This window comes from Pholcus phalangioides, unplaced genomic scaffold (assembly GCF_987345545.1).
Source record: "Pholcus phalangioides strain wild (caught in Gottingen) unplaced genomic scaffold, Ppha-v1.0 ptg000014l_1, whole genome shotgun sequence".
Classification (NCBI taxonomy): Eukaryota; Metazoa; Arthropoda; class Arachnida; order Araneae; family Pholcidae; genus Pholcus; species Pholcus phalangioides.
Window position 1 is genome coordinate 514592 of NW_028301607.1, and position 27083 is coordinate 541674.

Consider the following 27083-nt stretch of genomic DNA (forward strand, 5'->3'; position numbering starts at 1 on the left):
TTTCAAAAATTTTTGGTGATTTGTGGGGGGGGGGGGATCATTTTGTCAGTTTTTGGTACCAAGAGAGACCATCGAAATTCGGGTTGTCATCATTTCTGGTTGTGGATGAAGATGCCGTGGAAGTCTCCTGGAATCGACGACTCGGTCTTGAAGTTCACCCTGGCGAGTTCTGTCATGTTCTTGGCGTCGAGGACGATCAGTGCCACGGTTGTTTCGTCTTCTCTGTCCAGTAAAGAGGAAACCAACACACCTGTGTATGCAAACAATAAAAAAAAATTTCAGAGGCAGTCTTACTTACTTAGTGCAGATTAAGTAAGAATTAAGAAAAATTCTGATAAAATGGAAGAAGATTGGCGAAAGAACGCAAAGTTTCATCAGAAAACAGAAGTTAAATCTACTTTCCACAGTGCCGACAAAGCTGTAGCTTCTTCGTGCTGAAAGAGCCGAACTGCGTCACGATTAGACCAAAGGCAAAGGAAATTGCCAGTGATTTTTAAAACTGTCAAAAATTTCCTTCCCTTAAAAGATAGTTGCACAGATGACAGCAAAAGAGCAATTCGATATTTAGATATTGCAAACTTAAAGACGCGTTTTATAAACTCCATTTCTCAATTCAGTTGCAGTTCCGCACAGTTAAGTACAACTGAATTGAGAAATGGAGTTTTTCAGGATGTTGTGCTGAAGCGAATATTTCGAAAGAAAAGTGATTTGTCTCCTCCGGGAATCGAACGCGGGTCCCATTTCATCCCGGGGCTAGTGCGCTGGAAAATTCAATTTCTCAATATATTTCGGGCCGAAGAAAACATCAATTAATGCAAAATGCCACCTGGAGCGAAAAATTGCTGTAGCTAATTTTCTGCCATCAGTTTTCCTAACTATGAGTGGAGCGTAATGATTGAATAATCGTAGGCCTTTCGCTCTCTGTGGTGAGACTTTCAACTGAGAGATCGGCTCGTATTTTCGCCTCGGAGTTTGGAAACTACAGAAAACCAACTTCAGCCGACCATCACTATGGCAGCGGTGGGGGTTCGATCCCGGACCTTGCTATGGTGTCTTTGTAAGCACCTTCCCAATGCATCCTTAATTTTGTGTCTTCTTGTCCGTTGGTGGCAGCACCGCTCTTTCACCATGGCCGTCAAACCAAAACATACCCAGGCCCCATCGCCATATGGCAATATCGGCTCATTGTCCTCACGGACTGAATACCTCTGGCAATTTATTTATAAAAAAACATACATAACACAAAATATACATTACAATCATAACAACTATAAAATCATAATGTAAGTATAAAATTAGTTGCGAGATCACAATCTAAGTATACAATCGGAAATCAAGCATATACTAATCCCATATTCCACTTAGGTTTTGTTCGATTCTGTAATTGTTTAGTCACTAATATAGAAGCTTTATTTCTTCACACCTTAATTTATCCTCTCAGATCTCCGTGGCCCCTCCAAACCACCTGTCATGGTATCCTTTCTGCTTCGTTTTCTCCCGTGGCCCCCTTCAAATGTCCCAGTACAACAGTGAGGGCCTATGGCTCCCGGTTGAGAACCACTGCTATAGAGTATTCTCTTGCAGGACATTTTAGCTCACGAAACCTACAGAAATGGTACGCTGTACGACAACAAACATGTCATTGCTTTGATCAAAGAGGCTTAGGAAGACGATTACGCAACTTAGTTATAAAAGACTTATCTATCTGTCCATGACATCCCGAAAGATAAATCTTATAAAGAAAAAATTGTAATTGTGTCGTCGTACTTTTTCCCAGGTATCGACCTTTACTATAATTTTAGAGTAGAACCTCTCGATAACGGACACCCATGGGACCAAAACTTTTGTCCGCTATTGGGGAGGTACGATGGTCAGTAAAACCTTATTTATACGATGTTTAGCTTCGGTCGCAATCGGTTTCTATACGTTACTGTGTGTAAAAATGATACACTGGTGGTTATGCATAATCATCAGTCGCCTCGATAAAGAAAGTTTCATTAAATTTCACTACATTTATCATTACGTTAACAGTGAGTATACATAATTCCCAAATAGTCTGATAAATAATGAAAAAATTATAACCTTTCTTCTCTTCATTAAACCCATTAATTATGGGAATAAAAGAGCTTGGTCAATTTTACTGTCCGCTATCGAGAGTGTTCGCTAACGGAGAGTGAAATACATTAAAGCCCTATTCCACGGGACCGGGGATCCGAAAGGTGTCCTCTAATGGGAAGTGTCCGTTACGGAAGGTTCTACTGTGACAATGTTTTTTCCTAAAAATGTGCGGCACTCATCAAAATCATTTTTAGTAGGAAATATTTTTAGTTCCACTTGCAGATGGCACCCTAAATTTTCACGCACCTACAAGCACAAGTTTTCAAGATACGACGGCTCTTCGGGGTTGTCCTTTTCTCCAGTACCTTAGTATGTTCTCCAGGAACAACTACAAAAATTGAAAGGTGGGGATAATTTAAGATAGGCCGGGACGTATTGCTATTTCTCGCCAAGTATTGCCAGACTTCGCCAAATTGTACCTGTTTATGATTATTTTCCATATTGATTATGTGGTACCAATTTTTTTTTCTATTATTTTTAACCGGGACAACTCAAAATCTAGCCAGTGGGGACAATTTAGGACAGGCCCTAGATACAATAGATATAAATCAGGGGTTCTCAAACTTTCGGATTTCCATGGGTCCTGTATGGCACAAAGATGGATGTCACGGACCACCTGTGTCAATAAAATGAAGACCACGGACTCTTTGAAAGAATAAATATTCCGTATGCACACGCAATAATTAATAATTTAATAACAGTAACGCTTGTTTCTCATCCGAAGCTCGGGGATTCACCGCAATATCTCAAAGGACCCCCCCCCCCCCCACAATAAATCCGTGGCCACCTCTGATATAATCCAATCCAAAACTTTTAAGGAATACAAAATCTTGCCTCCATCTTCTTCAGTTGATTCAGGCTGCTGGACGAACACCGGTTCGGACACGAATTTCCCTGGTTCAGACCAAGATTGGGTCTCTCCATTCTCTACGTTGACTTTGACCTGCGAATATTCAAATAACAAAAATATGCATTTCTGGACGTTTAATCTGGACATTTATTGAACGATTGCAAATTAGCGATTCCCCTAATTAACGATATCCTTAATAACGACTCACCAAAGAGTAATCTTCGTCACCGGATTTCTTAGCCATCGCATAGAAATATTTGTATTTGAGTTCGTTGTAAGCGTAGTTGATTCTTGGCAGTTCTGTCATCAAGTCCTCTGAAAAAAAAAATTTATAAATTTATTTTGATCAAGTGATTTTATGGTCCTTTGGAGGGGGGCAGACGGGGCGTTTGCCCTCCTCCGGGCTTAAAAAAATGCAATAGAAGTGGACAAAGTGAAATACACAGGGTGGGCAAAATGTCCGTAGAAACTTTAAAAATTCATAAAAAAATGGTTTGCAGGGTTAGCATCACTAGGTCACGGGAATTTTTACAATACAGGATAAAAACAGCCGATAGGTGGCGCTGACGTACACAAGTCAAAGAAAATATACACAAATAACTAACAGAATGCTTTCAAATCGTTTCTTACAGTAGTATGTGTTTCACATGACCACTACCACAGGTGATAACACATTGCAGGCGAGTCACAAATCCAGCAACGGCAGAGTGCAGCAGGTCCACATACACGGTTTTGCAACGGTGAACTGATTGTGGATTAGGAGCGCAAGTTCTTATAACAGTCGCATTTGCATATTTCCACCGAAGTCGCGTAAAATAATGAAGTAAAATTCCAGAATTGATGAAAGAAATGATTCCATCATTAATGAAAAATAAAGAATTTAATCTTTTTTCACCTTTAGATGAGTTCTCTCTCTCTCCTCATGGCCAGCTCTAGTAATCGTGTCTCTCTATCACTAAGGGCGCTTAGGACGCCTGCCCTTTTACTCACGAGCACATATTTGCGGACGTTTCGCCCGCATCTTAAAGGCTGATTTTGTTTTTTCATCCAGTGAACGCCGTATGGTGATAACGTTGTTAAATAAAATTATTTAGTTTTAGGAGTTAAAAAATTAAAATATTAAATATTTAAAAAATAAATAAAACAAATATTTAAAAAAATAGTTTTAAATAGTTATATATTAGATATATTTTATAGATATATTTTATAGATATATTTTTTAACAATTTAAACATTTAAACATTTAAAAATTAGTTTTTTTAATTAAATTTGAAAGTTATTAAAGTATTTAATTAATTGTGTATAATTATCGCGTAATGAATTACAGAACGGCTTATCATTTTACGTGTTACACAGATCGAAAATTTTATAGTGGTTTTTTTTTTCTTTCAGAAATAAAATTTCATTCCCAATAACGGCCACTTCCCACAATAGCGCATGCATTTTCATGGTCCCGTCAGTGGCCGTTGTTGGCGGGTTTTATTGTATAAAATTGTTAAGTACGGACAAAAGAGCAGTAAAAGTTGCTATATCCCCCTTTATCTCAGAAGGAAACGGAGGGATAGACGTATGTGGGTAAATCACATTGATGAACAGAGACCCCCCCTCCATGTGGTGTTTCTAAGGGTATTTACGGCAAATAATTAAAAGAATTCCATGCAAAATCATCTTTAAAAGTGGCCAATGATCAGGCGAGTTCCACCCGGTCATGTGAATAGCTCCAAATAACCTAATGTACAAAACATGTAAGTGCGAATGCGGATGCCGCACTTAAGTTTTAAGTACCAAAGTTTTGACACATGCGGGCCCGGACGAACACTTCCAAGTTGCGGGCGCATTCCGCATTGTCTGAAAGGCTTCGTATGTACCAATAGTTAAAACTTCTTCCGGACCCGCGTCCTCATCCGCTCCGTGTGAAAAGGCCCTTAGAGGGAAAAAATTGATGTCTCAAACACAGTTGAAAAACATCAGAAAACGTTCTTTCTCTTGCAAATGAATTCAATGCATTGATTAAATACATTTTCCTGTAAACGCAATGACGGAAAGTCGTTGGATTCAATCGCTCAGTTTGCATTTTGAAAGAGTTTAAATACTCAGCAAAACCCACCAAACTGAGATTGACCACCAAACGAAGACTGGTCAGTTTATCCAAAAGATGTTAATTCATTATGTAGATCATTTTGATCACACCACGGTCATTTTCTGAACACGAGGGCTAATTTTAGACCGGGACCTGCAATTTATTGCCGATTCCGAACGGCAGGATTGTTTTTTTATACTCATCGAGAGGTTTGTGCGCTAACCCCTGGATGGGGGACTCCCTGCGGTAGCAATTTTTTCTGCGGCCATGTCGCCGTTTCTGTTGTACCCCTGTATCAGGAAAGTTTCTGACAAGGACGAACTGGGTATCGAAACCCCCCCCCCCTCTGATACGGACACCCCCTCTTTTACGGCCTTTCTATTCGTCCGCAAAGCGGGGATTTTACTGTACTAACGAGTTTCTAAATTAATTATCGTATCATACCAGACTCAGCCAGGATCTGCGGCGTGCAATGCACAGTGCCGTCCGCTAGCTTTTTTGCAGTGGCCTTGCTACTGGGAAGGTTCACAATGTTCTCATCTGTACCCTAGTTTAAGAGAAAATGATTAGAAAAATTATAGAAATGGAATTCACCATGAATATAGCGTAATATCACTAATAAAATATTACCCGAATTAGACATGTGCTGAATGAATCCATGGCCTTCATAAATATTAGGCTGACAGAGCTCTAGCATGGTGTTCCGAGAATAAATCTTGAACTTTTCAATTTTCTACGCGGTATAATTAATATTCAGAGCACTAAAGGTCCCTGCCCACGTAAACTAGACCCATGGCCATACAAAGGGGGAAGCTGGCAGTAGTCTAGCCTAAGGTTCCTGTCTTTGGGCCCCATCGTCAGCATCAGCTGGAACCATGCGAGATAATTTAACCGTACAGAGGACAGACGACTACTACTACTTAACCCAAAACATGCCTCCGAGGAATTTCTAACGAATCTGTATATGTCGCAACGTGTTGTGTGAGTGCATGTATATGCATGACCCTGACGTATTTCTGTTATTAGAGATGTGCTAGTGCAGCCATCTGTGTTCCATATTTTGAAGTAAAGATAGTAAATTTTTGAATTTTCGTGTTAGGTAAGTGTGATGTTGATGGTATGGCTGCTCTCTGTGTAGAGACTTTTTTCAACTTTGAGACTTTTTCAGCATACGCACCTTGATGTTGAAAAACTGCAGAACACCAACTTCAGCCGACCACCACTATATATCAGAGGGGTTCGAACCTGGATCAGCATCTGGATGAGAGGACAGACTGCCGGGGTCAAATTTTACTGAATTTATACCACATGAATTTCCTATAAAAGCAATATATGTGAATACATCTTTATAGTGCCCACTTAAAGTCCCGTGCTGGGATCCAGGTTTAAAATTTAACCCTGGATCATTTAATGTCAAAAATAGTTTCAGGATTAGACGAAAATGGAATGAATCCATGAGACCCTTCAAAAGGGTTAGAAGGGTTTCATTTACCTGGAAGAGCCCGGTAAAAGACTTACTACACTATAAACTTACTTGGCAATCAGTATATACGAAGCCTGTCGAAAGTCCTGAGGGCCCGTAGAACATCCTCGCACATATGAACTAAATCTTTCGAAGAATATTAACCGAGCTCTAGCCTGAGATGCGCTCAATTCACCGAGACCGCTAAATTTTTGCACTATAAATTTACTGTAAACCCAATATAAATGGGGCCCCAGTAAAATTCCTTCCTTAAATGATGTTTACTCTTGGCTTTCGCAAAGCCGCATAAGGCTATAGACTGAGGTCCCGGATATAGACGATACATATTTTTGTTATTTTTCACGCTGAAAAGTTTGTTGAGAAACGAACAAACGTGGTCCGTGTACATCTGCAATGGGCGTCCTTAATACTTGGACTTGATCTGAAGCGCCTCACAAAGGGCCTTCCTTGCAGGGCTCTACCCTCAAAGAGAGGGTGTGTGCGGAAAACTTATAGCTAACAATTCATCGACATAGCGAGTGAGTTGATAAAGTGAATCAGGGAATTAGGGAATGAACAGGTGAGCAAATAAGAAAGTGAGTGACCAGGTGAGCAAATAAGAAAGTGAGTGACCAGGTGAGCAAATGAGCGAGTCAATGAGCGAGTGAGTAAATGATTTATTTAGAAAGTGGGCAAGTGAGAAAATGAGCAGGAAATGATGAGCAAATGAGTGAGCAGATGAGCGAGTTATTCATAGGTTACTAACTCAATCTCTCGCTAAGTAACTCGCTCACTTACTTGGTCATTCAATCTTTTACTCACCCGGTCACACATATTGTTACTATTAAACACTCTCAGTCTACACTCGTACGGTCATTCACCTTGTAATTCACTCGTATTGTTCACTCGTGTAATTCCACCTCTCACTCACTCGATCACTCATACGGTCACTCACTCATTTGGTAACTCATACGATTACTCTCTCTCTCACTCGTCACTCACTCGGTTACTCATATATAGTTACTCTCTCTCACTTGTTCACTCACTCGGTTACTCATATATAGTTACTCTCACTCGGTTACTCATATATAGTTACTCTCACTCGGTTACTCATATATAGTTACTCTCACTCGGTTACTCATATATAGTTACTCTCACTCGGTTACTCATATATAGTTACTCTCACTCGGTTACTCATATATAGTTACTCTCACTCGGTTACTCATATATAGTTACTCTCACTCGGTTACTCATATATAGTTACTCTCACTCGGTTACTCATATATAGTTACTCTCACTCGGTTACTCATATATAGTTACTCTCACTCGGTTACTCATATATAGTTACTCTCTCACTCGTTCACTCACTCGGTTACTCATGTACAGTTCCTCATTCACTCCCTTGGTAACTTATACGGTTACTCACTTGCTCACTCCCTCGGGCTCACTCTTAAAGTTACTTACTCGGTCACTCACTCATCAGCTTATTTGCAAGTTGATCACTCATTCACCTACTGATTCGGTCACTCACTCACTCGATAACACATTCACTCACTTGTTCAACCACTCGGTTACTCACTGGTGACGAACTGTTGTCGGTGAATTTTCCTTTTCGTCGCGATGAATTTTCGAATCAATGAATCTCGTGGCAGTTTTCTGTACATCAAGACAGGGACGACGCTTGATCTCAGATTTTTTCCAACTCTATGAATTTAATACAGAAAAGGGTCCACCGAAGTACATGGAAAAGTCGCGTCTTATCCAGGGCCCCCCCCCCCCGGGTCCAATTGTCTGAAAAATACACAGAACCGAGCACAAACCTTTTCTTTGAGCAGCTCCTCCAACGGCAACACGTAACGTTTCGCCCTGGACTTGAACGCGCACTGGGTCAGTCGGTCAGGCCCGGAAAATTTCTCTTCTAAAGCCTTGACGTAGAGGTCACTGACGATCCGACCGTCCTCGTAGCTGCACATGTCAACGACCAGGTGACCCTCGTGCTCGTAGGCGTTGATGTGATGGAAAACGAAGAGGCTATCGGTCGTGTAACGCACGGGAGAGACGACACCATCTTGTCGACGGACGACGTAAAATCGAGCCTGCAAAAAAATAAATAAATAAATAAATAATGATAATAACGACGTTGCAGTCGACGCTCCACGTAACAACCCTCCTTTGTCCCATCAAAAACGGACGTTATATTGGGAGGGTCGTTATATCGAAAGCAATATGTATATTATAGTCGTTCTGTGAAACGACTATCCTACATTTCGGGACAGACATCATTTTGGAATCTACATTTTGATTTTTCAGACATTTAGGACTTATCCTACCGGTTGTTGTAACGGAATGGTCACTATAACGTGAGGTCGTTATAACTACCGTCTGCTGTATTTCCCAAAATGTGGGGGGTGTGAAATAACTAATTATTGGTGGAGAAAAAAAAAGAAGATGAATGCTAGGCATGACTGTTGGTCTGCGGGCCCATGAAATATATTTATATTCAGGACCCGGGTGTTTCCATGTTTGTTTGTTTTTTTTGCTGGTTATAAAATTTCATATTCAGCTCACGCACCCCATATTAACCTTCTACCTAGTGTGGTTCACTGACCAATAGCAATAGCCTCTTGCGAGGTAGACTAGGTTCTCACAACATCGCTCATGCGATCACTAAATCACTCATACGATCACTCAACTACGCATATGGTCACTCACCCACTCAACTGTCCCCTATTTTACAGGACAAACCAATTTTTCCCAGTTTGGCTCTTGGAAAGGATGATCGCCCCTCGCCCCCCCCCCCCATCCCAGATCCATGCACGGTCTAAGGGTCTAGGTCGACCGTATTCATAAAATATTTGTTTACCATTAATTCAATTTTACCTAAATTCAATTGAATAGTTCGAAAGGCGTTGATGAGCTTGGGGGCCCTGAATGGGACAGGGAGGGCCACAGGAGGAAAATATGGTATCAAAATCGGGGGGGGGGGGCGCATAGGATGAAAGAAATGAAAGAAACGCTTCTCTATAGACTAAAAGTCCCGAATATGAAACTTTAAGATACCATTGTTTCTACACTACATTTGTGCAAATAATAATATGTACTAAAAGTGATATAGTAATAATAAAATAAAAATAATTATAAAAATAATTCTTATTTTTCTTTAACGGAACCTGTATTAAGCAGAAACCTGTCTTCAATGGAAAAAAATCGTGGTCCCGTGCATTGGCGTAAGCAAAGGAGAGGGCGGGGGGAGGGGTTTATAGCAGGGGCGTAGCCAGAAATTTCGTTCGGGGGGGGGGGGAACCAAAGTGACAGAACAATGGATTTGGTCATCTTTTTCCCTTTTTTCGGTCATTTTCTCACATTTCGGGGGGGGGGGTGGGAACAGACCCCCAAGTCCCCCCCCCCTCGCTACGCCCTTGGTTTATAGCCGGGACTATAATGTTATTTTGCAGGGGGTAAATGTAAACCCCCTCCCCCCCGAGAAGAAAGAAAAAGTTGAACCCCACCTTGAGAAAATTCTGAGTACGCCTATGGTCCCGTAATTTCAATGCCAAAATACACGTTAAAAAAAAACCTGAATTAAACGGAACCTGCCTAACGCGGAAACCGATAGGAAAATTTTACACTTTAACAGAAAAATTCACACAAACACTATGAGTGTTTGGCGACCAATATATATGAACCAAAGGACCATACAAAATGTTAAAAGTGCTCCACCCTAGTTTTTTACGCAATCTATGCTTGCAGATGTTAATCATCCACCGTTGGATTAGCAAAAATCGTTTCTGTACTTGACGCTGTGGTTTTCATAAGCCGTATGTAGTAAAGCAAGTTGCATTCTGAAATTTTTAACAAAATTTTTCTTAAAAGCGGGCTTTTCCACGTTAGAAATAAATTTCAGGACTTGATTTCCAAATGACATTCAAGACGTACAAAATTGTATGTAAGCTGCTTGCATTCCATGATCGCAAGGCTGAGCAGGACTGGAATTAATTAGAGAGAGGTTAAGTGGGGGGTTCAACAGTCCCGGCGGCAAAACTTAAGGAGTTCAAAATTTTACGTGGTGGCAAAATGCCAGGCGGGAACAAAAACACCGTTATAAAATCATCGAATTTTACAGTGATAGAGGCGGCAAAAAATCATCTCTCTCTCTCTCTCTCTCCCTCCCTCACAAAATTCTTAATTATGGCCCTGATGCTATACATAAACATAGACGATAATGTACAAACTGAACTTGGCACAACAGATATTGACACCCTAATTGAAAATTTTTGAGGAAGTTACAAAAAGAACGTAAATGCCGTTATTTTAGAAGAAAAACAGTGTAGAGGTCAGAATTTTATACAGATGCTGTCACAACCTAAATACAGTATTTACTAATTATAGACTAACTATATATTTATTAATTTTATCTATTAATCACTTATTTTTAATTTATTATTTATTATTATTATTATTATTATTATCAGTTATTATTTTATTTATCACCAAATTGTCTGAATTATTTACTTTATCTTCAATTTAGTTTTATTATAATTCAATCACACACGAGATCGTTACAGTATTTTACGCATTATATAATTCGAACCTCTATTAAGCGGAAACCTGCGTTCAACCGGGGGGGAAACACGGTCCCTAGTGATTCCGTTGAAGACAGGTTTTACTGTAATAAATACTTGTTGAAATAATAATAACAGCAACATCAAGTACCCAAAATATAATCTACTATGATTGCAAAAATATTCAAAATCCATTAATAGCAACAAAAAAATAGGCATTGTCGCATACCTGAGCCGTAATTAGGAAGGAGCGAGTAGGGGCAAATGCCCGGGCAGCAAAATTTGGAGGGACTGAAAGTTTTGAAATGGGAACAAAAAACAACCTTACAAAATCATCAAAAATAAATAAAATCAACGGTAAAATATCTTGTTCCCACCCTCGTAAAAAATCAAAGGCCATTTACGGCCCAGCTTTTATTTTCCTGCTATTGTCGAAACATGATAATTTCAACATAAGAAGAAAAAAGCAAGACATGCACATGTAAAAGGCAAAGAAATAAGAGGGAGGAAACTAAAAGAAAGGGGGGAATTAAAACAAATACAGTTGGAATCCCGTTTTAACGAATACCGTTATAGCGAAAATCTCATTTTATGTATAATCAACACTTTTTTCTAATCCCCCAGATAAGTTTTCATAAGAATAATGCAAAAAACTGGAATTCGTTTATAACGAAATTTCGTTATAACGAAATGATTTTTCCGGTCTCTTAGAGTTCGTTATAGCGGGATTCGACTGTATCACAACCGAAACGAAAAGGTATTTACTTAAACTAAAAATTAAAATAAAATAATTACCGTTTTCAAAAAATAGGTTAAACTTCCCGTTATTATTAAATCTACGTTGTAATCAATCTTTTAGTTTCGGTTTCAATCTCGTGCGGTTACTTCAACAGCCGAGTGACGTCACGGTGGACTGCCGCCACGCGATTGGCCGCGACGGGTCAGTAGGCGGGGCTTACGCTGATTTTGCGTAGTGGCTCGTTTTCGTAAATGAAACTAAAAGTAACAACGCGCCTTTGGCCAGCGCCCAATACGTTTTCTTGAGAAACCCCTCAGAAACAAAAAGTGAGATTCGTCAGTATAAATGCAGAGGCTGTGTGTATACGTACGTCAGTAAATTTTCTTAATACATCTTGGAATATACGACCATACGGCGCGGAATTTCTATGCAAGTTACGGTAAGGCATTTTACTGTTATCACGTTGATTTTAATGTTTATGATTTTAGACAGAGCTCGGACAAAAATTCGTGGATCCTCCTGGAAGCACATTCTATGATTTTAAGACTGTCAGTGTTTGGTGTCTATTGAAATCACCAAACCCTGACAGTCTTAAAAGCAGAGAAATGTTGCACATTTCAACATGCCGATTTGGTGACATTTTTTTCTAGATTTTTTTTTTTTTTTAAAGTTGTAGAACAAATTATTCAGGAATAGATTGATTTTCCAATGTTACTCTCTGTCGTATAACTCCATTTCCCAAAGCTATGGGATCTGGGAATGCCCCCAGTACAGTTACGGTCTTGAATTTTGTCATTCAGGGTGGAATTTCTTTTGCTTTTCTCTTTCTGGTTTAATTTGTTTTTCTTTTAGAGTAATTTTTCTCGCACCCACTTCCATTGCACCTCCCCATCCTTCACAATTTTTAATCTTGGGAATCTGGGGTTGCCTCATCAGAGTTCTACATTGTATGAAATACAGTATTCTACACTGTATCTCCAGTTGAATGAAAAACTTGTGAATTATGGTGTTTTTACGGAGCTGTCCCTACCAAACGCTGTGCCTAGCAAATAACAGCGGGGGGTAACCTTTCGCGGGGATTAATATATAGTATATCCAGCGTGGGCACCCGAAGGCACTAGGGTGCATGAAACACAGATATCTTGTTTTATCAATTTGAAAGAAATAATGTTTTTTTTTTTTTTTTGTAATCGTGAGTGAGGGTCATAGTGTCGTCGCACCTGTTATACACCACCAAGGACGGCTGTGCATGAAGTTCATGAATTCTGTCCGCAAACTAAGATGTTTCGGGTGTCAGACCTGGGGGTCGCTCAGCGAATTCACTCTTGGTTCTTTCAAAATTGAATTGGTGGGCTCAAAACGAATGCTTGCCGCTGGTGAATTTGTTTTGACGAATTACACCAAAGCAGCATCAAAAGCTACTGTTCAACAAACTTCGTTCAACACTTGGTGGTTTCAACACTTTTGTTCCACGTATTCATCATGCATGCTTTATGTCATGATGAAGGTTATCGCGGTATACACGGACATAGACAGTACCAAATTGATACTGGAAACAAATTCCATGATTTTAAAACTGTCAAGGATTGATATCCCATTTTTGACGTTTTGTTGAAGTGTTTTGCAAGTAATTCTAATGCAATTTTTTGTACGAAATCAATATTTTTGGGTATTATTACATTAGTATTTGAATTCTGTTTGCAAAGCAATTCGATTTTTTATGACTTTTCAAAAAAACTAAATCTTCGGAAACTTTATCCTGATTTTCAATCCGAATTTTTTTTCACGACCATGAACAGAAATTATTATTTTTTTTCAAAATTAGCAAAAAAAAAATTTTTCCCCGAATTTATTTCATTACATGACACACAACATTTCCCAAAATCATTTGAAAAGTGAATTCATTTGAAAGTTACAAAAATTACAAAGCAAAACATGCTGAATTATTATGTTCAATTTTTTGAAACTTCTTAAGTATGTTATCAAAGTAACCAGTCATCGTGTATATAATATAAATATTTAGCAATTTCATCAAGAATTTAAAGAGCAGTCAAAAATGGGTTAACTGACTGAACACTGGTGGTTTTGAAAGCAAAGAAATTCGTATTTCAACATGACGTCACAGACTTGGACGGAAATAGAATTTCGCAATCAACATTAGAATGCAAGAGGCCTCGAAGCACGTTAACATCTGGTGTTAATCTTTTTATATCTAATTACCGTCAAACGGGGTGAGAATTGTCCAAGGCATAGAGAATTTAATCTATTTTTGCCTAAATGCATATACCAACATATTTATTTGAAATTTTATTTTGGTAAACTTTATGCAGAAAAGAATTTAGCGAGTTTGAAATTCCGCTTAGTTTTTGTTTCATTTTGGTTTTGCTTCTAGAAAAGCTGTTCCCTCCGTTGTCAGATAATGTTGAGAACGTGTGTATGTAGTACTCGAGCTACTATCGTTGTGAGAGAAGATAAGCATTTTTCTTTCATTTAACTCATAAGTTAAGATCGTCACGAATTTTTAAAAATTTATACAATTTTTCTTGATTCTGGGGTGAGTGCGTATTGTCGCAAGAGTTTTTGCATCGAAACAGGATTACACCAGACAAACTATGCTAGGAATTTTTGTAGCTGTTCGAGTGCAGGCAAAAATGCACTGCAGACATTTTGTGGGTAAGTGATAGAAGATGAGGCAAATTTTATGATGAAGTTCCTATTAGATTTGTAAAGAAGAAAATTTGAAAATTCGTTTCTGTTTTTTTTAATCTCAGAATACAGCGATGGCTGCTATAGAAATTAAAAACATTGTTAGAGGAGTAACTTCTCCTCAAACAACATAGAAGAGGACATTTACACAGGGTAAATTTATAAATTAGAAAAAATTTTTTAATAATGTTTTTTTTATTTTTTACTCTAGTCCAGCGGTACCCAGTTGGGGGTGCCTGCACCCCTGGGGGGTCTACGGCCCAATTGTAGGATTGTAAATAAAATTAATACCAATTTGATAAAAAATAATAATCATGTAAACAAATTACTTTAGGAATTTTAAAAAAATATATATATTTAAATTACTCGTAAGAGAACCACTTTAACGTTGGTGGATTGCAGAAGTAATGTTATGATTATTAAAATGTTATAATTGTTATGATTTTTTACAAACATTGTACTTATACTGATATCTCTCTATAAGAGTATAAAATGTTGTTTTAGTTATTTGCAGTTCAGTAGATGTCAATGCCATCGCATCATATTTAGTAGTACTGAATGGAATGTCCTCCATTGTCCGAGAAGCTAATTCCGCAAATGCCCCGCTATTCCGCGATTTCAGCCGATCACGTCTCTTCTTGGTTTACGATAATTCCCACTACCTTAATTTCTACTATTAATACTGTCCGTCAAAAGTCAAGTCCAAGGTGGCTTGTTATGTAATCCTTGTAATGTATTCTGAAACATCAACACGCTTTGTGCCAAACATAAAATTGTGTATTTTAATTCACGTAAGGAAAGGATTAAAATTCCGTGGTTAATTTGGTAGCGCGTGATAAAATTGTGGTAATACGTTTTGAAAAAAAAAAAAAAATCACTAAAAGTATATGCCTTTGGTGGTAAACGGTTTTAGGACCTTCCCCACCACCCGAATTGGTGTAAGTGATAGTGCGTTGGACCGTGAACTTGAAGGCCTCGGTTCGAACCCAGCTCGTGGAAGTGAACTATTTGTTTTTCCACTCGCCCCAGAGAATAATATAAACCAAGGGCGTAGCGAGGGGGAGGGGACTTGGGGGTCTGGTCGTCGTCGTCGTAACGAAATGTGAGAAAATGACCGGAAAAAGATGGCCAAATCCATTGTTCTGTCATTTTGGTCCCCCCCCCCGCCCGAACGAAATTTCTGGCTACGCCCCTGATTTAAACATTTTAATTTTCTTTACTGATGCAATAAATTTTACAATATATTTTGCAGACTCTTAAAATACAAGTACCGCATATAGTAAATCGGTTAAATATTATAACTAAAAGCATGCAGAAGAAATTAAGACCAATATTGTTATAAAACACGTATTTGTCTTTTAGTATATTTTCTTTTCCGAAGTTCCGATTTTTAAATATTTTATAGCTGTTTACGTACGTAATGTACACATATATATATATATATATATTTTTATACTATAATATTTTTGTTCATTTTCAATCGAATTTTAATTAAATTTCATTTGCTATCGGAAAATGCATTGATAAATTGGAGAAATTTTTTACTAAAATTTGCAAAAATTTTCTATCACATTTTCAGAAATTGGAAAACGTGATGTGCCCTTAGCTTTGGTTGAATAGTTAAGTTTGCTTTCAATGTATTTGTTGGTTTAAAAAATAAAATCGTTTATAATAACATTGAAAATAACGCTATTGCACATTTGAAATGCCTCGCGGAACATCCGTGGAAATGTCTACCTCGTTTGCACCACTGCTCCGCGATCAGATACGAAAATGAAGATATCGTAGAGTTACGCAAATTATCGTAGAGGCTGAGGCAACGTGATTGGCTGTGTGGAAAAAAATTAAGAAAAAAATCGTGTGATCGCGGAATAGAGCGTTTGAGAAATATGCGCCCGAGAACATCTTTCCTCGCCGTTTTTTCCGCTATATAAATGTGGCTCTATGGTAGACACCGAAGCCCCGTTCACATGTGCTATATTGCGGTAGCAATGGGAGTTCTAGCGCTAGCTTGACGGCTTATTTTTTCTATATAAGGAGAGAAATGGAGAGCTGTCATCGGTGAAAATACTTGAAGCGGGTTTTAAACCCGCTTTTTCTATTGTCCCACGTAAACGGGGCTCAAGATTCCCGGGGATGTGGGGTAGTCCGCGACTTACAGAATTTGAGAGAATCGCTGCTTTCGGGCCGGTAAAATCATGCTTGTCGCCTTGGGCAAACATGATTTTACCGGCCCGCAACTTCAACATTCGATAATTTTATAACGGTGTTTTTTTGTTTCCACCAAAAACTGCCGCCTCTTAAATTTTTCCGCCCGGAGGCAGTTGCTTCGCTGTAGTTCCAGCCCTGCTAGGGTCTATACAACAATGACGAAAAATTACGTAGCTCCAAATTGATGGCCATAGCTATTACAACAAAAATACGTAAAATTTTGTCAATTCTCACCTCATCTGAGCAGTGCCGTCTTAACGCATGGGCATACCCGGGCACGGACCGGGGCCCCAAGAGAAGAGGGGAACCTCACAAAAATGAGATTTGGTTGAAATTTTCTATAATTTACCTGGTAGGGCCTCAGAAAAACCACTTGGCTCGGGGGCCCATGGTGCTCTTAAGACGGTCCTGCATCTGAGGGTATATCATCTGTAACCTCTCCCTGGACGTCAGGACTCCCGAAGTTGCCCTAACGTAGTTATAAGAATGGTACAACTGTACCTCTCGAAATAGCCCCAACGTAATAGTATAAGCCCTGGATTTTACAATACATATCAATGATGATTATTGGAAAATATTTGAGCATGTGGTACTTTTTCGTTCACGAAGTTCAAGGATTCGCTTGGTGCCGTTCCTTTGACCAAGTTCCACACAGACAGGAAGAAGGGTTGCTCCAAGAAGATGACGTAGTTCTCAGATAACCCGAAACTGTGATAATAGCTCGGTCGGAGGAACTTCGAGAACGGTATCTTCGCGACGACTGACCCTCGGTCAAACGCTCCGTCCGATTTCTCTTCTGCAAAAAAAATTGAGAAAATTTCCGATTACATTACAGTGTAATCTCGATATAACGATACTCTGCGGACCAAAGAAACAAAAACTTTGTGGAGAAGTGGTTCTCAAAGTGTGCGTCGCGGATCCTAAGGACGTCGTTGACCTTAGTCAGGGCCGTCACGGTGAAATGGCGATGTTAGGGGCCATCCATTCAAGTATTACGTCAGCATCGATGGGGTGGGGGGAGGAAGTTTTCGATTTGCTGACTTTTGATGATAGGGGGGGGGGGGTTGGATAATGCTTATGTCATCAACCACTATTTATGAAAATATGAAATATTTTTAATTGAATGGCTAAACATTTGCTTACGTAATACTTGAACGGCCCCTTACGGTAAATTTCATAAATTGGTCATTACACATAATACCCGGTAATTAAGCATACTTACCAATCGTCTTGCTAAGTTTGATAAATTTATCACTTTTATCCGCGTTTATGCACAATAACCAAATTCCTTTCGTTAATTGGCTAAAAGTATTAGAAATTTATCACCTTTATCTGTGATTATGAATACACTGGCGTGAATTTGATAAATATGAAAAAAAAAAAAAATCCAAGTGAGTCTTATGTGTGATGAATATAGCCGGACCCCGATGTAATGAAAAATTTTACGATCGTACCCCCGATATAATGAAAAATTTTACGATCGTACCCCCGATATAATGAAAAATTTTACGATCGTACCCCCGATATAATGATACAATATGGGTATACGAGTTATCATGTGTGTGTGTGTGCAGTATAATCATGTAGTACGATTTATCATATTCACCGAAGACGCGAAAATTGGGCATTATGCATAATCACCAATAAAAGCTATAATTTTTTTAGTACTTATTAGGATCGACCATTGGAATGGAGCACGAAAGGCTTTTGGTGGGGGGGGGGGGGCGCAAAAATTTTCTTCCGTGACATTTTGAGTTGCCACCCTTCAGAAGGCATTTAAATTAACAGAAATTTGTTTAAAATAGCATATAGAAGTTATTTTCTCTCGATATATTGATTTTTTTTACCGAAATATTACTTTTTTTCTAATTTTCGGTAGGCTTGAGGGGAGAGGCATGGACCCCACCTCTACCCCCCCCCAACCCCCTTGCGTACTCCTCGGCTCGGGGGCCCTCCCTTTTTATTTCATTGTCAAATAATCTGCTTTATCTCGTTTTCCTGTAGTGCCCGTGGAACTTATGGGAAGTGCACATTCAGACATGCTCAACTCATGGCCCACGGAGTCATCTGATGTGGCTCCCGAGCTCAAACCTAATTTTGTAAAAGTTATTTAAGCGTCTTTTTTATATCCGGTTCACGACGATGAGTCTCAAACCAATGAAGTGGCCCGCACTGCACAAAGGGTTTTTGCGGAGCATAGGTTGAGGACTGTTGCTTTAGAGCAGTGTTTCCTAAAGTGGGTGATATCGTCTCCCTTGTGGGCGATGGAATATTCCAAGGGGGCGATAGAAGCTCCGGATTTAATATAGGAGCCTATGAGTTCACTTGAGTTAGTGGGCGATGGGAAGAAAACATTTCTGAGGAAAAGGGGGCGATGGAATCAAAAGTTTGAGAAACTATGCTTTAGAGCAGTGGTTCCCTAGGTGGTCGTTAACGCCCCGGAGATGGAATGTTCCACGGGGAGCGGTAGAAGCTACGAGTATAACAGGATTCTATGGGTTAGATTGTATTGGGGGGCGATGGGAGAAAAAAAAGTTTTGAAGAACGGGACGATGTGGGACAAAAAGGGTTGTGAAACTATGCTTAAGAGGGTTCTTTAACTAAACTATTCTGGGTACCACTGATATTAACGCTGACTAAGGCAAGAAAACCGCAGCGACAAAAGTTTGAGAACCAAAAGTTGTAGAAGGTATTTGTCGTCATACCGAGTATCGTTATAGCGAGGTTTCACTGTATCGAAACAAGTCAAACGAGATAATAAAAAACTATATTTTCTCTGTGATGAAAAGCTTACTTTTAGGTGGAAATTTCACGATCGTGTATCCATTTCTAGTGCCGAGAGCGTTTCCGATGTTATAGACCGTACCATCTTTTCCTTCGTGGGTGTGGGCCGTGGCCATTTTGACCGGTACGTACTGGGAGAGAGCGACCTGTAACAAATCGATAATTCAATGAGAAAACGCGTAGTCAATGTGAAATTAAAAACATGTACGGTGTGGGATGTAAAAAGGATGACCATACGTCCCGTATTTCTTGATGTTGACTGTTCCGACTTTTGTGCAATATAACGTCTCGTTATTTCTCGTATTTTCAACGCGAATGAACTTGAATTTTAAATCTTTATTGAAATCAAACATCAAAATTACTTTCCCAACTTATAAATTGCATTATGGTAATTATTGCTGTAAACATGAATATTCATTTCACAAATTTGTCATATTTAAATGTTTTCTTTCGTGTAATTCATTTCAATTCAGTTTGCAGTAGCGCATCATTACCCACGATTGGCAATTGGCAGCTCTTCTCACCTTTGGCCATAATTGGAGATGTCCCGTATTAGGGGCACAATCCTAATTTTCCGTCTTGTTTCTTCAAAGAAATGTGATCAGCTTAAACGTATAGATGCGCATCAAGTCTGCAGTGAATTAAAACGTATTTCGGGATGGATGGAAGTAGTTATAAAGTGGCAAATAGATGGGAGATGAATATCTATATTACGCGGTCATATTCATTATCCATAATATAATTTATAAATTATGCAAATTATTGCCATACCTCGATTTTATTTAAGGCTATTTTTTTAGCTCCACATTGAAAAACGAGGCATTTTTATTTTAAGAATGTCGGAAAATACGGACATCTCCGTATAAGCATGTCGGAAAGTGGAACATGGGCGGCGATACGGGGGTGAAGGCATTGCGCCCCCCCCCTCCCCCAGCGTCAGAGGTGCAGTCGACTGATATAATGTATATATGAATTGACATCATCATCATCGTGCCCTCCCAGCAATAATGACCGTGCCCCCCCAGACTTCCAAGTTTATATCCGCCTATGGTCCTAGAGGTGCGAATAAAGTGTAGTACTCATCGATGTCCTTCATGTTTCAAGGCGTTTTGTATAGTTATTGAAATAAAAACATTAACTTCTCATATACAATCCCCGTGTGCCGAAAAACCCAACTGAAAAAGTTGGTGCTCTGTCTCTCCTGATGCCAACAAACAAAAAAATTTCCACGTTTCCAAGTGCAATATTCGCTCAGAAACTCGAATTCGAGAAACGGAGGAAATTTGAGAAGCAAAAGAGCATTAAATGCGGATAAAACGGGTTTTCCCGCATTTATTGGTGTTTCTCCCCCCCCCCCCAAGTCTCCTTCGTTTTTCGAATTGAAATATCTCATCGAATATTGCACGTAGACGAGAGACAGGGCACCAACTTTTCAATTGAGTTTTTCGGCTCACGGGGACTGTATGATAAGTTAATGTTTTTATTTCAATAACTATACAAAAACGGTTTGAAACATAACGACATGGATGAGTGCAATTAATTCTCAAATTTGCACCGGAAATTTTCAAATTATTTTCCATTAATTTTAAAAATTCAATTATTATTATCGTTAATTATTTTCATCAAATTATTTCTCTCACTAATTCTCTTAATTTTTTTTTTCATAAATATAATTGCTTTTAATGATTCTGAAATTAGAGTCTCAATTCTGAAATTATTTCTGTCAGTGGTTTTGCAATTATAATATTGATTTCAGTAATTTTCTACAATTATTTTTCCATTAATTATAAATTTTCATCAATTATGAAATTATTTTTCCATTAATTATAAATTTTCATCAATTATGAAATTATTTTTCCATTAATTATAAATTTTCATCAATTATGAAATTATTTTTCCATTAGTTATGAAATTATTTTTCCATTAATTATGAAATTATTTTTCCATTAATTATAAAATTATTTTTCCATTAATTATAAATTTTCATCAATTATGAAATTATTTTTTCCATTAATTATAAATTTTCATCAATTATGAAATTATTTTTTCCATTAATTATAAATTTTCATCAATTATGAAATTATTTTTTCCATTAATTATAAATTTTCATCAATTATGAAATTATTTTTCCATCAATTATGAAATTATTTTTCCATCAATTATGAAATTATTTTTCCATTAACTATAAATTTTCATCAATTATGAAATTATTTTTCCATCAATTATGAAATTATTTTTCCATTAATTATAAATTTTCATCAATTATGAAATTATTTTTCCATTAGTTATAAATTTTCATCAATTATGAAATTATTTTTCCATTAATTATAAATTTTCATCAATTATGAAATTATTTCTTTAATTAAGGTGTTCTTTCTGTTCAAAATTTCTTTAAATTTTGTAATTATGTAAAGACCTTTTCGATAACGTCTGGAAATAATTTTATGAAATTTAAGTTTCCGAAAAAAATGTTTTCTCTCGCTCCGGGTTCCCGCAAATTCGTTACGTGACCCGTAACCCTGCATCACTTGAGGTAATGGAAGTAAGTTGCTTTGCATTTGTCTGGGGTCGTGAGCGCTTCTATCTATCTATCTATCCGAAGGCCACGGGTTGAAGACCCCTGCCTTAATCCGGTAAGCCAAGAAGCAAAAACGTCGAAAAAGTGTTGTTATATCCGAAGTAGTTGTGTTTTGTGTTTTCATCGACGTTATAAGCAAAGTTCATTCACGTTAGTCTACGGCAGGGGTAGCTGACAGCTGGTTCGCGAGCAGCACGAGGCCCGTGAAGTGATTTTGTGTGGTCCCCGACAAGGTTAAAGTACCGGGTATTAAGTTAAATTTATGATCGCTCTTTGAGCTACTGTTTCCAACAGCAGGTTTCCGGATTAACTTACTGATCACAAGCTCTTATTTCTAGAGCCTAAAGCAATCTAATAATTAATTAGTTTAAATAATGGTGTGGCTTATACACAAAAGTAACACCATTGGTGCTGCCGGCGACGCTGCAGCTGACCATTATGTTGGCCCAACGAACAGGAATAAATTGGCCACCCGTGGTCTATGGGAAACATCTAGGACGATCAACTATAAGACGTTATAGCCGAGGGTCGTTATGAACGTGTTTGACTGTATTTACCTTCTTCTGAGCTTCCAACGTTCCCGGATCGATCTTCCAGATGTAGTTCGTCTCACTGTGGGCGTAGAATTCGTCCGTGTATTGTACCACGTTGACCAGGTCATTATCAGTCATCTCTGATGTTGAGAAAGTGCTCATCAACCTGAAAAAAATTTAATGGAAGTTTCATTTGAAACGTCAAAGAAGTCTGATAAGTTATGAATATTAAGTGGATTTAATCGATAGGGTTTTTGTTTGCTTTTCACGATCAAGGAACGTCAACCTTTCGGTGATTTGCAAGGATTTACGGAAAATTCAACGCCAAAGTTCATCACCAGTGAATGAGTGACCGAGTGATTGAGCAAGTCTGTGAGTATAAGCGAGTGAGTGAGCGAATGAGCTAGTGACCGGATGAGTGATCGAGTGAGTACGTGAGGTACCAAGTAAGTGAGCGATCGGGTGTGAGTTACCGTATTAGTGAAGTGAGGGAGGGACAGTATGAGTGACACTCACTCCTACCCACTTCTTCATTTTCTCAGCTGCTAACTCACTAGCTTATTTTCCCATCTTGGCTCACACAATCACTCGTTTATTCACTCACTCGCTCATCTATTCATTCGTTGATTCACCAACTCACTCACTTGCTCTCTGACTCACTTGATCAATTATTCACTTGCTCACTGACCACTTACCACTACACTATGCTCACATCCCCTCTCACTCACTGCATCACTTGTGATGAATTATCTGTCGTTGAGTTTCACCTCGCGGTGAATTGTTGTCTGTGATTTTTCCCGGCGGTGAATTGTCGGCGATAAATTTTCCTCACATGATTTGCGAGCACTGTCTATGCTCATCTTTAGATGAAGAGCACCTACGTATATGACTACTCTGACATACGATTACACTTAAATAATAATCAGCATGTTGCTAAATCATCAATGTTTAACTCAAGTGGATAGCGAATGCCGATCGCAATCGTAAGCTATTATCGTGCAGTTTTCGGTGCTCTAGTGAGCACCGGTGAGCAAAAAGGTTGAAGTATATATAAAGGTTGAATATATATATATATAGGGTGGACAAAAATTCCGTAGAAACTTTAAAAATGAATAAAAACCGAAATAAAAAACGGTTTGCAGGGTTAGCATCGCTAGGCCACGGGAATTTCTTTAAGACAGGGAAAAAATTCAAAAAACAGACGATAGGTAGCAGCACTGGTACAAGCGACTTCGGTGAAAATATGCAAATGAGACAATTATAAGAACCTAAATTCACAACCAGTTCACCGTTGTAAACCGTGTATGTGGACCTACTGCACTCTTCCGTTGCTGGAATTGTGACTCTCCTGCAGTGTGTTATTCCCTGTGGTGGTGGTCATGTGGAACACATACTGCTGTAATAAACGATTTGGAGGCATTCCGTTCGTTATTTGCGTGTCTTTTCTTTGACTCGTGCACGTCAGCGCCGTCTATCGTCTGTTTTTGAGTTTTTTGTTTTTTTTACTCGTCGTAAAAAAATTCCCTTGACCTACCCATGCTAACCCTGCAAACCGTTTTTTATTCCGGTTATTTTTCCGGTTATTATGAATTTTTGAAGTTTCTACTCGCGAACTTTTTTGCACACCCTCCCTGTAGAAATTTTTAAATGTGATCATTGTCTCACGTACTTCTGAAATATAGTCTTGCAAGGGTCGGGACTCTGTTTTGTCCCGAATTCAGATACCGTGATCCGGCCGGCTTCCATGTTCTTCCGGTAGGCGTCGCTTCTCAGGAATTTGTTGAGATACGTCACCTGGCCGTCCTGGATGGAAAACTTGTGTAGTAGAGCCATCCCGTCGAATATATGATTGTATCTATCCTTGTTGATGTGCAGGGTCCCTCCACCGTTGCGGATGAGCGTCCCTCGCAGCCATGTTGGAATTTGACCTTCCGGAAATGAACGAAACGGGAAAAAAATTCATTATTATATATCTGGAACCTCGTTTATACCATTCTCAAGAATCCGGTTCAAAACGTCGTGTAAATGCGTAAGTCGCATAACTGAGACTCCTTTGAAAGAAGCCCCCTTCCCCTTTACAGAATATCAATTGGATTTATTCGAAAATTATTCAAGTAAAAAATCAATGCGTGTGATTGCATCTTGCGTTTTCACTGTCTACAGCGTATATGGTCAATCCCTGCCCCGTGGGCCAAATCTGGCCCTCGGTGTCATCTAATGTGACCCGTGATCAAACCTATAATTTTATAAAAAATAAACTAGGCGACACATTTCTAGTGTCGTCGGGCACATTATCAGATCACTTAGGTGACTCGCGGCCTGTTTAGATATTAACGCCACACAGTTCCGGAACAATAAAGTGCATATAAATGCATAAATCACCGAAATTTTAGAAATAAGAGCATATTTTTAGCATTTTTTTTTCCTATTCATTACATTGTAATAATGTTTACATAATTATTTTATAAATTTTAATTCATCAAATTTATTCAAATCATGTTTTAAATAAAATATTCTACCATTGCCTTTATTCATTTCAAGGCATATTTTTAGTAACTTTTACATGCACATTTTTGCATTTCTGAATACATTTCTTCTTCATTTTTTACGTCTCCCCATATTTTATACTTTTACAGCGTATTTTTCTTTTCTCTTAGGTTATTTTATATATATATATATATATATATAGGCCACACTTCAGTGCTTTTAATATGCATAATTTTTTCTCCTTCCTGTGCATATTTTTTATGCATTTTTTTTAATGCGCATTTTTAATTTTTATGCATTTTTTTCTGTTTATGCTTTTTTTTTTCATTTCACTCATATTTTTGAATATACCTATAATGTTGAATAATTTTTTTCATTTCATGCATATTTCGATGCACATTTCGGTATTGTTCAATGCAAAATTTAGCATTTCTAAATGTATATTTTCAATTTTTATGATTTTTTCTTCTCTTTTTTTGGCACTTTCGAATGCATATTATTATTATTATTTTCATTTTTGCGTGTATTTTTAATTTTTTATGCTGTATGTACTTTGACATTACTAGGTGGAGTTGTTTTCATTTTTGTGCACATATTTTTGATTTCATGGACTATCTCAGAATATTTAAATGAAGATTTGCCTTTATTCTTAGAGCACATTTCAACGTTTTCTTACGCGTATTTCGGCATTTTTCAGTGCATATTTCATATTTTGCCACTTTTTTATCGCATATAATCCGGGCTCTAGTCATTATGAAGTAGAATAGCGTATCCCCAGGCTGATAGTACTTAGCTACTACTAGGCCTTTCCTATAACAAGGTTCGTATAACCAAGGCCGTATTAAGAGCATAATGGATCCCATAGGGCAAGTGATTTTTCTGAGGCCCAACCTGGGAAATTCTCGAGAAATTCAACTGCTTCTCGTTTTTCTGAGGCCCCTCTTGTCTTGAGGCCCTCAGTGCCGTCTTAACGCATGGGCGTACCCGGACAAGGCCCAGGGGCCACATAAAAATGAGAAATAGTTGAAATTTCGGAGAATTTGCCTGTTAGGGCCTCAGAAAAAAAATCACTTGGCCGGGGGGGTCCCATGATGCTCTTAAGACGGCCCTGGAGGCCCCCCAGGCCATGCCCGGGTGGGGCCCATGCGTTAAGACGGCACTGCGTATAACCCAAAAATTACCTTTGATTTCTCCGGCGACTGGTTCGGGGAGCTCATTCTCGCAAGATCTCAGAAACTGCACATATTTTCGGGCTTCTTCGGCTGCCATAATATTTGCACTCGGGGACAGTAGCGGAATGTTTACACCACTGAACAGCTGTACCTTAGTAAGAATGCTTCTTTGACTTGGATGACAGCTACTGGGTGTGTGTGTACCACGATATCAATCCCCTTGTTTTCCTTGTGATCGTAGGACTTCGGACGATCTTATCGCCAAGCAATAGCATTGCAACGCACGTTACCGCTGTTTCTATGCTTCTAAATACCAATCACGATCACGATAATCCATCACAAACAATGCCCCTGTAATAAACATGTCCTTGGCGAGAAATTAATGAGTTCTTTTTTCCTTGCAGAATTTTTTTTTTTTTTAGCTACGTTATCGGAACCCAAGCAAGAAGATATCGTGCGTCTGGAACGTTATCCGAAACGTGCGTAAAAACGTTATCTAGCTTACAGTGTGTAGCGGTCGTTGTTATCGTATCCGAGAGATAACAATGGACCACATGAAGTTCACTGAAATTGGATTCAACGGCTTTAAATAAAGGTGTGGGGGTAGAATAACTATCTAATAATGAAGAAAAGTATTAAATATGTCGTCATTGATTTCAGTAACGTGGTGACATCTAGTGAGCCGAAATGAAATCAATAACTTCCAAATTGTATTTTTTTCCCCTTTTTATTTACATCCCGGACTAGTGAAAAGTTGACAATTTCTCTGAACGGCAAGAAATAATAATTTTGCGAAATAAT

General features: G+C 38.5%; 1 protein-coding gene across 1 annotated transcript; it reads right to left on the reverse strand.

Moving 5' to 3' along the window:
- Window positions 1-25: 25 nt before the first annotated feature.
- On the reverse strand, window positions 26-26773 carry LOC149077875 (beta,beta-carotene 15,15'-dioxygenase-like). Its single transcript, XM_089241479.1, has 10 exons — window positions 26292-26773; window positions 24293-24551; window positions 22648-22789; window positions 19523-19658; window positions 17322-17524; window positions 8331-8606; window positions 5493-5595; window positions 3177-3283; window positions 2953-3061; window positions 26-250 (listed from the first exon to the last, which is right to left on the reverse strand). Exons 1-10 carry the CDS (start codon window positions 26377-26379, stop codon window positions 90-92), a joined length of 1584 nt encoding a protein of 527 aa, XP_089097605.1. The 5' UTR covers window positions 26380-26773; the 3' UTR covers window positions 26-89.
- Window positions 26774-27083: the final 310 nt, after the last annotated feature.

Excerpts from the sequence above, each read along its gene's own strand:
- LOC149077875 (XM_089241479.1), bottom strand. The coding sequence starts at position 26,379 with ATGGCAGCCGAAGAAGCCCGAAAATATGTGCAGTTTCTGAGATCTTGC. Across the intron at positions 17,525-19,522 it reads CGTGAAATTTCCACCTAAAA|AAGAGAAATCGGACGGAGCG; the intron begins GTAAGCTTTTCA and ends TTTTTTTTGCAG. Across the intron at positions 3,284-5,492 it reads GCAGATCCTGGCTGAGTCTG|AGGACTTGATGACAGAACTG; the intron begins GTATGATACGAT and ends TTTTTTTTTCAG.